The sequence below is a fragment of the Rhipicephalus microplus genome, chromosome 4, assembly GCF_043290135.1.
Source record: "Rhipicephalus microplus isolate Deutch F79 chromosome 4, USDA_Rmic, whole genome shotgun sequence".
NCBI classification, from domain to species: Eukaryota; Metazoa; Arthropoda; class Arachnida; order Ixodida; family Ixodidae; genus Rhipicephalus; species Rhipicephalus microplus.
Genome location: NC_134703.1, coordinates 123,573,171 through 123,585,739, shown reverse-complemented (window position 1 = coordinate 123,585,739; position 12,569 = coordinate 123,573,171). Strand labels below are relative to the sequence as shown.

The 12,569-nt window shown below is 47.7% G+C and overlaps 1 protein-coding gene across 4 annotated transcripts in view; it reads left to right on the top strand.

Moving 5' to 3' along the window:
* The window catches only part of LOC119172342 (trypsin-1), a 131,975-nt gene that overhangs the window by 102,760 nt on the left and 16,646 nt on the right, over window positions 1-12,569 (top strand). For all 4 annotated transcript variants that reach the window (XM_075893618.1, XM_037423398.2, XM_075893619.1 and 1 more), the window contains 2 exons: window positions 2,616-2,891; window positions 4,636-4,715. In XM_075893618.1, coding sequence (XP_075749733.1) covers window positions 2,616-2,891; window positions 4,636-4,715 — 356 coding nt within the window. The remainder of the gene's footprint in view (window positions 1-2,615; window positions 2,892-4,635; window positions 4,716-12,569) is intronic.

Here is a 12,569-nt window from a genome sequence, read left to right as displayed (position 1 = left end):
TTGCCCTTCACACTTCTCGCTACTTTTGCAAATGATCAAATCAAGCCTTTCACACATATCCATTATCATTTTGCCTCTCTGGTCGGTATACCCATCGATATCTTCTATGTGCGCATTCATATCTCCTAGTATAATAATCTCGCACTCTCCTCCTAACTCCTGAATGTCCTTTGATATACACTCTACCATTGCCTGGTTTTCCTCTCTGGCCTTTGCTCCCGTCCACAAGTACACGAAACCAAGGAGTGTCATTTGCCTTGCCACTTTCCCTTTTAGCCATAAATGTTCCTTGCACTCTTGCTTGACCCTTTGCCAGTCTGTACTTTTATGAATGAATGTCCCAATACCACCCCCCTTTCTGCGGCCTTCTGTTCTATTACAATATTCCCACGCGTAGTCTGGATTGTTAGGAGGTTGTTCGATGTCCCTGAGATGTGTTTCTACAAAACCGTATACCATCGGCCTCTCCTCTTATAGCTGTTCTTCTATCTCTTCCCACTTCACCCTGTTCCTACCACCCTGGACGCCTTGGGTGGCGCCTTGGGTGGCGGCGCGCCATCTAGTGAGCATTGTTGGAATCACTGAAGTGGTAACCTTGAGCGGTGATTAGAGAAGTCTAGAGTGCAACACTGGTGTACACGCCGGCAGCCGCCAGACAGGGCGCGAGCTTTATGATCAAGCTCCTAAAAGAACGGTTGCTGCTTGCGGTGAAGTAAGCTCTACAGGAACAGAGCAGAGCGCTATGAAGGCTCACAAGAGGTGCAACTGCAGGTTGCGTTCACCTGTTAAAATGAGGTCCACACAACTTTCCTCTCCACATCATGAGGGATACTCTGTGCCACTTGCTTTGGCCGTTTTATTCCAAGTACCTGTGGAAGCAATGGCAAAATGGTGCCTTCATGAAACAGTGGGACAGTGTTTTCTGACTTTTTTTAAAACTCGCGAGTCAGTCGAACATATATGTCTCACTTTTTTTCAGGAATCTACTGGCTTGATTTCGGTTTTTTTTCAAACTATTTTTTTTGTAGTTTTTATCATTATAGCACGGCCATCTTATATATGTCTGTGTCAAAAATATCGGTCAACCTACAAATTGTTAACATGACTTCTTTGTGCCCGTGAGCGAATACAGTGCCCTGGGTAAGGAAACACGAAGAAGTGTTTTTCAAGAGTTCAGTTTGTGAGTTTTTTCTTCATTTTACCGTGAAGTGTATCAAGAAAGCACTCGAATAAGGAGCCATAAAAACAAGATTGTGAAATTGAACTTGATGGTGATTCATGACTGTTCACATATAGTGCAAAACTTTGACACATGACTTATTCGTTCCCTCTCTTACCCTGCGCCAAACTTTTGCGCTATGTGAACAGTAATGAACCATTATTAAGCCGGCGTATGCAGATCGATACGGTAGAAAGTATGCAGCTGAAGCTATGGGAGTGTTGGATGAGGATAACATAAACGAATACGAAAGAAGGCTCCAACTGCGTATATTTGCCATTCCTAAATCCGACAGAAGTTTCAACATTATTACCCGATACTGTCCACCGCGGTTGAACACTGGAACCGATCTACGGTGACAGGACTTTTTTGTCTTCCTGGTGCAATGTTATCCGCAGAGACGACTCTTCTTTGGCCACTGTACATGTTGAAACTTTTGCTCACAAAGCACGAAGACACAAACGAAAGTTTCACAAGGACCAGGGGAGACAATCAACTGACCTTTATTCAATAAGAAAACACAATATATACTCGTTACAACACTGCATGCGCATGAGCCGAATGGAATAGGATATTCCTTTACATAAAAGGAATAAAACATTTCACAGACACGTACTGTCTCATCTTGTTTAGCAAGTCAATTTCGTTGCCATTCAGCGATACAGAGGTGTGACTGACACGTGTCCTGAAGTCTAAAGAAAGGGTCGCTGTGAACCTATCGTTAGTGTTTTCGAGTTGTGCGCGTAAAAAAATTCGGTATGCAGCCGAACCAACTAGCCCGCTTTTCCTTACTGTCCCCGTGCACAGTTTATGGAAAGGGGACGCCTGTTCCGAGAACAGTACAACATATAGCAGCACATGGAATACCCTTTAGTAGAGCGGAGTCCAGTGGGGGAATATTTATTAGGGATGTCGTTGAGTGTTACACATTTCTTTCGCTAGGTGAGGAACTGTATATGACGAAGGCGGCACTTTCTCATGACAAGGCTTACAAAAGCGGCTACTTGTTAGTCCACAGTTACTCCGCAATTAGCTCACGGTGTTCACCACGTTCTTTATGATGACGAGGGACGTAGACATCAAGTAGAAGGAGAACCTAAAGGTGGAGACGGTGATGAAAACATTCATTTGGGCTATGTACAGAGACATGAATTCAAGTAAGCCCGATAGTCTGCTACGAATCGCCATTGACTTGCTCGCCCATGGCATACACACAAAGAAGGTCACCGTGTAGGGTAATGTAGAGCACACTTTTTGGACGGGGACACAAGGGACGAAAAGGACACGATGCTCCCTAACTCTTTCTTGTCCACTTCGTCCTCGTTTAAGGTGCGCTACTTCATCATATGGTGTAACGATTATAGTCACGAAGCAGCCCCTGTCGGACACAACGCAGACCTTCCGGAGGAGTCCGGCTACTCGAGTCGCCAGGGCCAGTGCTCGTACGGCCGCGACGACCGGTGCACGTTCGTCCTGCTCTGCCTGCTGTCGGGCGGCACGGCAGCCGGCCGCTGCGGCAACAGCCTGCTGTACACGTGCTGCGTGCGGCCCCCGCGGACGCGATCCTCGCTGCCGGCCGACCACGCGTCGGTGCAGGCGCTCCAAGCACGGAGTCCGGCCGTCGCGCGCACGGCCACGCAGCGGAAGTACTACAACGTGGACGACGAAGACGGTGAGCCGCCGAACGGCACCGGCGTTCTGTCTATCGCGGACGTCGTACTTAGCCTTCTTTGAAAGCTCATTTTTATTTTTTTGACGAGTTTTAGTGTAGCACTCTTTTCAGTTTGTTCCTATTGTCTACCGTCCCTTCGTGCTACAGTAGAATGTTCGATCATTACCTTTATAGACGTTTTTCATGTGACTATTGAATTTTTTTTTTGCATGTGCGTGTTTCCCCTCCTTTTTTTAAACTTTCCTCTTATCTACCCTTCTTTATTCCCTTATTTCCTCTATGCCTCCCCTTCCCGAAGGAGCAGGCAGGCTTTGTGCCCCTATAGGTGGCAGTTGTCAGCCTGTTCCCTCCCTATTTTATTTGTCTTCGTGTTCTCTGTGTACTCAAACCAAATAAATAAATAAGATGAGAAGAAAAAAGATTTGCAACAGAGCTGTTATGTCGAGGTGTGCCATTTGTCGTACATAGAAAATTACCATAATCATGCATGGGCACGCGCCCAGAAACCACCCAAGCACTCGGCGCAGACGGTCAACAAAGGAAGCTGAAACGTGCAGCATCTAATCGCTGTTTGCCACCCGTCTACGTGTTTCTTTAATTTTTTTGGTGGGCTACGTTGGTAGGTATTTTCGTTTTCCCGAATGCTGTCGCATATTGCTATGGGAGAGAGTCGAGCATAGTCGTGCGTAGTAAAGTATAGCAAGAGGTCGGATGGAAAGAGATGGTAGGATAAGCGCCCATGCCATCCAGGACCAACTATAGCGTTGACACAACCTTGCGCGACATGACACAAGCGACTTGGCGAAATTTTTTTTCTACTTCTTGTCAACAATGCGGTGAGTTGGTAAAAACGAACCATAGCAGCACCTCTCCGCATGACTGGCTGAAACTCCTCAACATATTATACTTCTACATATTTTGTCCCTTGGGCACTCGGTACATACCACCCGAAAATGTTATAGCAAAATCAATGAGACTGCAACTCTACACTCGCAATATATATTTCATTGTTTTCTCCACCATGACATTTTTCAATATGTAACTTATTATTTTGGAAATTGTTTGCTTGTTTTCGTAAACTTATTCACCCTTCCTTTTTCCCCATGTGTTTATGTATTGTCATTATAAGCAAAATATTCTAATATGAAAGGAAAACAGCCGTCCTTTTCATCATTCGTTTTGTAACTTTATTTAAACTACGAGATTATAGGTCAATTGCCAAGGATAAGCTTCAGCCAGTGAATATAAGTTTATAAATCTGCATCTACATCTAGCATAAAGGGTTTTACAAAAGTCACTTGAGAAAACTTAGTGTCGATGAAAGGTGAAAGCATCGTGGCATCGACAATACTTGAACCAGCATTGATGTCATGCTTCTGCCGGCTTCCAACGTTTTTGTAGCTTTGCAAATTAGTCACTTTTGAATATTGTAGAACACTAACAAAACGCAAAAATCATGCAAGTTCACAATTTCATATTCTCCTCAGACAACTTTTCGTAATAATTTAGCAGTCCTTGCTCAGATATGGCAATGTCAAATACCGAGAGTCCTAGCCATTGACAGCTTTGGTCTCCTTATCTGAATGCCTATATTTAGAAGATTTACACTTATTTGGTCACTTCTCTGTAATTACGCTGCTCTATTAGTGTACGGCAGTTTGAATATGGAACACTTTATTCCTACTTTTTTGGGCTGTTAGCCTCCAATTTTGACTCGTGTGCTGATTTGATTTCTTCCGTGCAGTGTGCGGTAGATCAACGAACAAGCCGCAGAGGAGAATCATAGGTGGTGAAGACGCTCAGTACGGAGAGTTTCCATGGCAGGTAAGCTTCCGATGACACACTGAGGGAATAGAGGCAGGCTTTTCTTTAGTTACGCTTTCTTTTTCACGTTGAGTTCCTCATATACTATTATTATTATTATTACTCATGTTCACGGTGTTTATATGTACAGAATGCATAAGTGTACAACGGGCGTAGCTGCCGTAGTATACTTCGACGGCTATGGCATAAGAGATTAACTATTGAGTTCAACATGCCGGATTTGACTCTCTGCCCATGTAACCACATTCAGATGAGCGCTAACTGTCTAATGGCCGTGTAACTGTGATGAAACGCTCGTGCATTTAATTGAAAGAGCACTTTAAAAACTGGTCCTCAAAATCCATCCCGAGTTACTGCAACTGCGACATGTCTTATACTGAGATCACTGTTTTGGTAACTAAGTTCTGAGTGTTGGCGCGTTAATAAAAAAAATTGGCAGATTACACGTACAGTGAAAATCGATGATATACGAAGCACGAATGAGAAAGGTTATGTCCCTTTATAATCAGCTCGACGTTACGAGGCGGACGTAAATTATGCCGTACACGACTTCCATGTCATCATTATCATGTCTAGACATGTCATTTACCTTCATCATCTATTCACGTCACGTAATACCAAATTTGGTATATGCTGAGCTAGCAAAATGGCAGAGAGCACGCTATGAGCGTAGCATGTAGTAATGTTTTACATGACACGCATATCAAGATTATCATGTTTGGACGTATCATTTACATTCGTCGTCCATTCACGTCACGTAATACAAAATTTAGTATATGTGAAGTTAGCGGAATGGCTGTGAGCGCATCGTGAGCGTGGTATGTTGTCATGCTCTTACATGACACGCATGTCAGGATTGTCATACTTGGACGTTTCATTTACTTTCGTCGTCCATTCGCATCATGCAATACCAAATTTGGTATATGTGGAGCTAGCGAAACGACCGCGAGCGCATTATGACCACAGCATGTAGTTATGTTGTTACATGAAACGCATCTCATGATTATCATGTTTGCACCAGTCACATACCTCCACCATGCATTCACGTCCCGTAAAACCAAATTTGGTATATGCAAAGCTGCCGAAACGGCGGCGAGCGAATCATGAAGGGCTCAGTATACTCCGACGTAACGTTGACGCGCCCGCACGCTAGGCGCAGCAGCGATCCCGCGTGAGCGGAACTGAGGCTCCATTTTGTGGACCGACGACAACGCCACGCCTGGCCCTGGCGGCGAGCTCCGAAAAACTTGAGGAGAGACGCGGGAAAGGTCGAAGGCGAGTGTTTCGCCAAAACGGGAGCGCGTGCGACACCGGCGCAAAGCGTTCTGCAGTCGGTGCGGGGAACTTGGGCGCCGTGCTGTCAGCTTGGAGCGCTAAAACGAGACGCTCACCGTGCGAAGTTGCCTTTTTGCGATGGAGGAAGCGGCCCCACGGTAGAGTTAACGAGGTGCGAAGTATTGTTGCGTTGTGGGCTGCCACAACAATGCAGACAACACCCAAGGACGCTCTCCACGTGTAAAGCTGCATTAGTTTCCCAACAAGTCACAGCTAGCAAACACAGCCGCGTTCGCGAAAGATAGAGCAAGCATGACAGCCGGGAAAAAAAGTCGGCAGATCCCACGTGCCTGGAAGTCAACGTTATGCGAAGCATGCGGAGGGCAGGTGACCGTGTTACAATTTTTTTTATTGAGCGACACGTCTCAAATGACGCTAAATATATGCACAAATGTTGCACACACAGCAATAAATTGAAGAGTTGCAGATGTTTATATATGCAATTATTTACACTTGCGCAACGATGCCACCTGGAACATGCGTATTAGAAACACCAGAAGCTGATATGAAGCACTGATGCTCACGCAGATGCATGCTGGTCCTGGACACTGCTACATGAATAAACTTCAATGCATGGCAACTAACAACAATTGACGTTGACCCAATGTGACGGCCGTATCAAAGGAGTACATATGCAATGTTTATAAAATTGAGTAGGCAGCACTGCAACCAATATTGATGTTTCACGAAGATTGGCGTCTATTTTAAAAGTAGTTCCGAGCCCTGGCGTAGATAAATGGCTTCATTGCCACGCAGAATGCTTGGGATCGATTCCCGCTGGGACCTTTACAATTATTTTTCGCATTCGTCGGGTCGACGCTTCCGATGTCGGGCATTTCTTGACGCTCGCGCGTCAAAATTGACCATGTGTGTTCTCTCATCGTTCCTGGGTATATACTGTCAATTACCTGTGGCACATACCCGCATACCAGCGGCACATACACGCCCCTAGGTATGTGCCCTCTTACCCTCATATGCTAATTTTAGTTCACGTCACATCAAAAGGGTGACCACGAGATCGCCCAAGCGTAAGCGGATAGATAGATAGATAGATAGATAGATAGATAGATAGATAGATAGATAGATAGATAGATAGATAGATAGATAGATAGATAGATAGATAGATAGATAGATAGATAGATAGATAGATAGATAGATAGATAGATAGATAGATAGATAGATAGATAGATAGATAGATAGATAGATAGATAGATAGATAGATAGATAGATACGCTCAAAGTCACCGAAGTTCGCTAAGAAATATTTCGCATTTATAAAAAAGCGCGGGGGGGGGGTTATAGGTCCACACAACATGCAACATGGAATGTGAAATAGGGGACCTTGGTTTCTTAAATATGAGCGCAAAGACTAAGACACCGACACGTAGTCCTTGTCTACGTTACGCGTTTGTATTAAAAAAAAGTCACAATTTCGCCAAAAGAACGAAGCATTGAATGTAATAGCAACATATTTTCCTGTTTTACAAAGCAAGGCCAGCATCGTAGGAGCAATAATAATTGTAGTAAACATGCGCTTGCTAAGCAATTAAGTTTCTTATGGCGCCGCCACAGTAGATGACCAAAACAAGGCTTGTGCGTAGTGACGGTGTTGATATACGAAGTGAGGCTGGGAGTCACCTCATTTAGATCCGATCTCACGTAACTCTACAAAACGCTGGTGTAAGAGAACACGGTCGCTTCAGGTAGAATTTTGGCACCGTTTTTTTTTATTGTTGCGGTGACAGCGCGGCAACCATAAGCGCCCCCATCCCCTTGTTCTCTGGCGAGATAAGCGCGCGCGCAGACGAGCCCGGCCGGAAAGGCGGTGTTCGCTCCGCAGAAAGAGGAGGCTAGCGCATACTTCCCCGTATATATATATATATATATATATATATATATATATATATATATATATATATATATATATATATATATATATATATATATATATTGTCACGGGGTCGTGACGTGGCCAAAGACAGGAAACTTCGTGTTGGGATTTAACTGTTTATTTGGGCGAACCTGTGCCCGGTAAAGGGAAAGTCTAATTACAGCAGCAGTCTTGCACAGATAGCAATCTCGGACTGATAGCGGCGAACGCAGCGTCGGCCTTCGATCAACAACTGACAAGCGGCGAAGCGCGTCGGCATTTATACTCCCGCCGTCGAATGTTCTAGCGCTACCGCTGGCGGCAGCGTACGTTCCAGAACAATCTGTACCATTCGCACAGTGGGCGTGATCTTATCGAAACAATCTACTACAGTCCGGAACCCTCTCGAAAACTGCAGGCGCGGTTTGCGCTGAGAATCGTGTGGTACGATAACAAAAGCTTGGGAAATGGAACGTGGCATTGCCCCCCTCTGAAAAAAGGCATCGTCTCGATGCTTTAACTAAAGATGAAGGTACAATAATAATGCAAGAAAGTACAATGAATAAATTACAATACAACAATAATACAAAAAAAGCACTGTTTCAGTTTGTTAACGCGCATGAAACGGCTTTAGGCGTGCGACATGGACGACTTCAGGTCGCGATTGGCGTCGTTGAGAGTTCGTGATGCCGTCGGGGACAACCTCGTAATCAAGTGGGCCGAGACGTCGAACCACCCTGTACGGTCCGAAGTACCGTCGCAGAAGCTTTTCACTTAGTCCACGTCGGCGTATCGGCGTCCACACCCAAACACGTTCACCGGGCTGGTATTCCACGAAGCGTCGTCGAAGGTTGTAACGGTGGCTGTCGGTCGTCTGTTGATTCTTGATACGGAGCCGCGCAAGTTGTCGGGCTTCTTCGGCGCGATGAAGGTACTCGCTCACATCGAGGTTTTCTTCGTCGGTGACGTTGGGTAACATGGCATCGAGCGTCGTTGCCGGGCTCCTTCCGTAGACCAATTTGTATGGAGATATCTGCGTCGTCTCCTGCACCGCCGTGTTGTATGCGAAGGTCACATATGGAAGAATGGCGTCCCATGTCTTGTGTTCGACATCGACGTACATTGACAGCATGTCGGCGATCGTCTTGTTAAGCCGCTCGGTGAGGCCGTGCTGCTTCGTTCATGTACCGGACGCCCCCGTCAAGCCGTGAACCCAGCCCCCGTCGCGGAGAAGACACCGACGCCAACCAAGAGCAGCGAACGAGCCGCCGACAGCAAGGTCTCCCACCGGAGTACGGCCTTCTACAAGACAAGGCGCGGAAGACCAAGACCATGACCTCGACTGCAGCGACAATGACAACCGGAGCGTCCCAGCCCGCGATCGTCATTCATCAACCCAGGGAACCACCAACGTTCCATGGCTCATCGTTTGAAGACCCGGAAACCTGGCTAGAAACATACGACCGTGTGGCCGCCCTCAACCACTGGGACAACGAAGAAAAGCTCCGTCGTGCGTACTTTTACCTGGAAGACACCGCAAGGACCTGGCTAGAGAATTGGGAGTCCACGCTCCGAACGTGGGATGTCTTCTGCGGCGCATTTCTGGGAACGTTCGCAAGCGTCGCTCGCAAAGAGAGGGCCGCTGCTCTACTCGAGACCCGGGTTCAGCTACCAAACGAAAAGGTTGGAATTTTCACAGAGGAGATGACCCGCCTATTCCGTCACGCTGACCCAGACATGCCTGAGGAAAAGAAAGTTCGTTTCCTCATGCGAGGGGTGAAACAGGAGCTCTTCGCGGGACTAATGAGGAATCCACCGAACACCGTTCAAGAATTTGTATCCGAGGCGACCACCATCGAAAAAACGCTGGACATGCGCACCAGACAGTATAATCGTCGCCTGACTCCAGAATGCGCTGCTGCTCAAGCCAGTGACTCCGAAGACCTGCGTGAAACGATCCGAGCGATCGTGCGGGAAGAGCTGCGCAAACTGTTGCCTTCGGCGCAGCCTCAAGTGGATTCGATCGCCGGCATTGTGCGAGAAGAAGTCCGGCAATCGCTTCGAATTCCCGAAACACCGCCGCCCGAGCCAGAAACTATGAGCTACGCCGCTGCAGTGCGCCACAACGCTCCTCCCCGTCCACGCCAAAACGCCGCCCCGTCACACTTCCGTCGCCAGACGCCACCGCCGCCACCACCCCAACCGACGTCCTACCGTTCCCCGGCGGGCTAGCGCAGTGCACCGAGGAAAACGGACGTTTGTCGTGCACCTGACAACCACCCGCTCTGCTACCACTGCGGCGAGGCCGGGCACACATACCGCCGTTGCCAGTACCGACAGATGGGACTGCGTGGCTTCGCCGTCAATGCACCGCGTCCGCAGCCAGGAGAACGGCCACGTGACATCGCCGACTACCTGGCAGGAACTCAATGGACACCACGAAGTCCTTCCCGTTCGCCGTCGCCCAACCGCCGCATGTCACCGCACCCCCGGCAGTACTCTGGCCCAACGCGGGGCCGGTCTCCTAGCCCGTATCCGGGAAACTAAGGGCAGCAACCGATGGAGGTGCGGTTGCTGTGCGACGAACTACCGAAGATCCTCCGACGACGACGCCGACGCGACGGAGCTTTCTGAACACAACACCAACCAGGCAAAGCCCTGAAGGCAAAAGCTCACTTACCGAAGGTGGCCGGACGACGAAACATGGAAGCAGCGGAACAAGCCGACGCAGCCGTGACCCGACGCCACGCCCTAACTGTAATGCGAGACGGCGAACTAGCGACCTCGACGTTCTTATCGACGGCCACAGTGTGACTGCTCTCGTCGATACTGGAGCCGACTATTCTGTCATCAGTGGGTCGTTCGCCGCGAAGTTAAAGAAAGTTAGGACAGCTTGGAAAGGCCCTGAAATCCGCACAGCCGGAGGTCATCTCGTAACGCCTGCAGGAATCTGCACAGCGAGAGTCACCATTAACGGCCGTATTTATCCTACAGACTTCGTAGTCCTACAGCGCTGCTCGAGAGATGTCATCCTTGGCATGGACTTCTTATGCCTCCATGGTGCTGTCATTAACCTAAAAACAAAGTCGATAACGTTATCCACAGAAGAAGCACTACCGCCGCGCACGCCGTCAGGACACCATGCCTTGAATGTGCTGGAAGAACAAGTCACCATTCCGCCTTGCTCAAGCGTCATTATTTCAGTCGGCGCTCCTAAATCACCTGACTTGGAAGGCGTCATTGAAGGCAGTCAGCATCTGTTGGTCACCCGAAATATTTGCGTCGCAAGAGGAATTGCAGAGCTGCGGGGAGGCAAAGCAACGGTTATGCTCACGAATTTCAGCAATGAGTACAAACATGTGAACAAAGGAACAACGGTCGCATACATCGAAGAAATTGTCGAAGCCACCAGTGCTTTCGCCCTCGCCGATTCTGCGGAACCTGCTCAGAGGAACCAAGCCCCTTCCATAGCTTTCGACGTCAATCCCAGACTTCCGAACGATAAGCAAGAACAGCTCAAGGCCCTGCTCCTGCAATACGAAGATTGCTTTTCGTCGTCATTGAAAATTCGGCAGACCCCAATCACGAAACATCGCATCATAACCGAAGAAAATGCCAGACCACTCCGTCAGAGTCCGTACAGAGTTTTGACGCGAGAACGTGGGGCCATGAAGAGACAAGTTGATGAAATGCTGCGGGATGACATTATCCAGCCGTCCAAGAGCCCATGGGCATCCCCCGTGGTGTTAGTGAAGAAAAAGGATGGGACCCTACGTTTCTGCGTCGATTATCGCCGCCTGAACAAAATCACAAGAAAGGACGTGTATCCTCTCCCACGAATAGACGACGCACTTGATCGGCTCCATAACGCCAAGTACTTTTCGTCAATGGACCTCAAGACTGGCTATTGGCAAATCGAAGTCGACGAAAGAGATCGAGAAAAGACGGCGTTTATAACACCGGACGGCATCTTCGAGTTTAAGGTGATGCCCTTCGGCCTTTACCCAGCACCTCCACCAGATGTCACGGGGTCGTGACGTGGCCAAAGACAGGAAACTTCGTGTTGGGATTTAACTGTTTATTTGGGCGAACCTGTGCCCGGTAAAGGGAAAGTCTAATTACAGCAGCAGTCTTGCACAGATAGCAATCTCGGACTGATAGCGGCGAACGCAGCGTCGGCCTTCGATCAACAACTGACAAGCGGCGAATCGCGTCGGCATTTATACTCCCGCCGTCGAATGTTCTAGCGCTACCGCTGGCGGCGGCGTACGTTCCAGAACAATCTGTACCATTCGCACAGTGGGCGTGATCTTATCGAAACAATCTACTACAGTCCGGAACCCTCTCGAAAACTGCAGGCGCGGTTTGCGCTGAGAATCGTGTGGTACGATAACAAAAGCTTGGGAAATGGAACGTGGCAATATATATATATATATATATATATATATATATATATATATATATATATATATATATATATATGTATATATATGAGGGATAGAGGTGTATACCTAAGGGCTCGTTTTTCCGTGTTTTGACACAACATTAATGAGATCTAACAGACAATAATGCCAAGCAATGTATAGGAGAAGTGATTAGAACAAATGGGATGTAAATAAGAAGAAAGAAAAGCGGGTGAAAAAATAACCA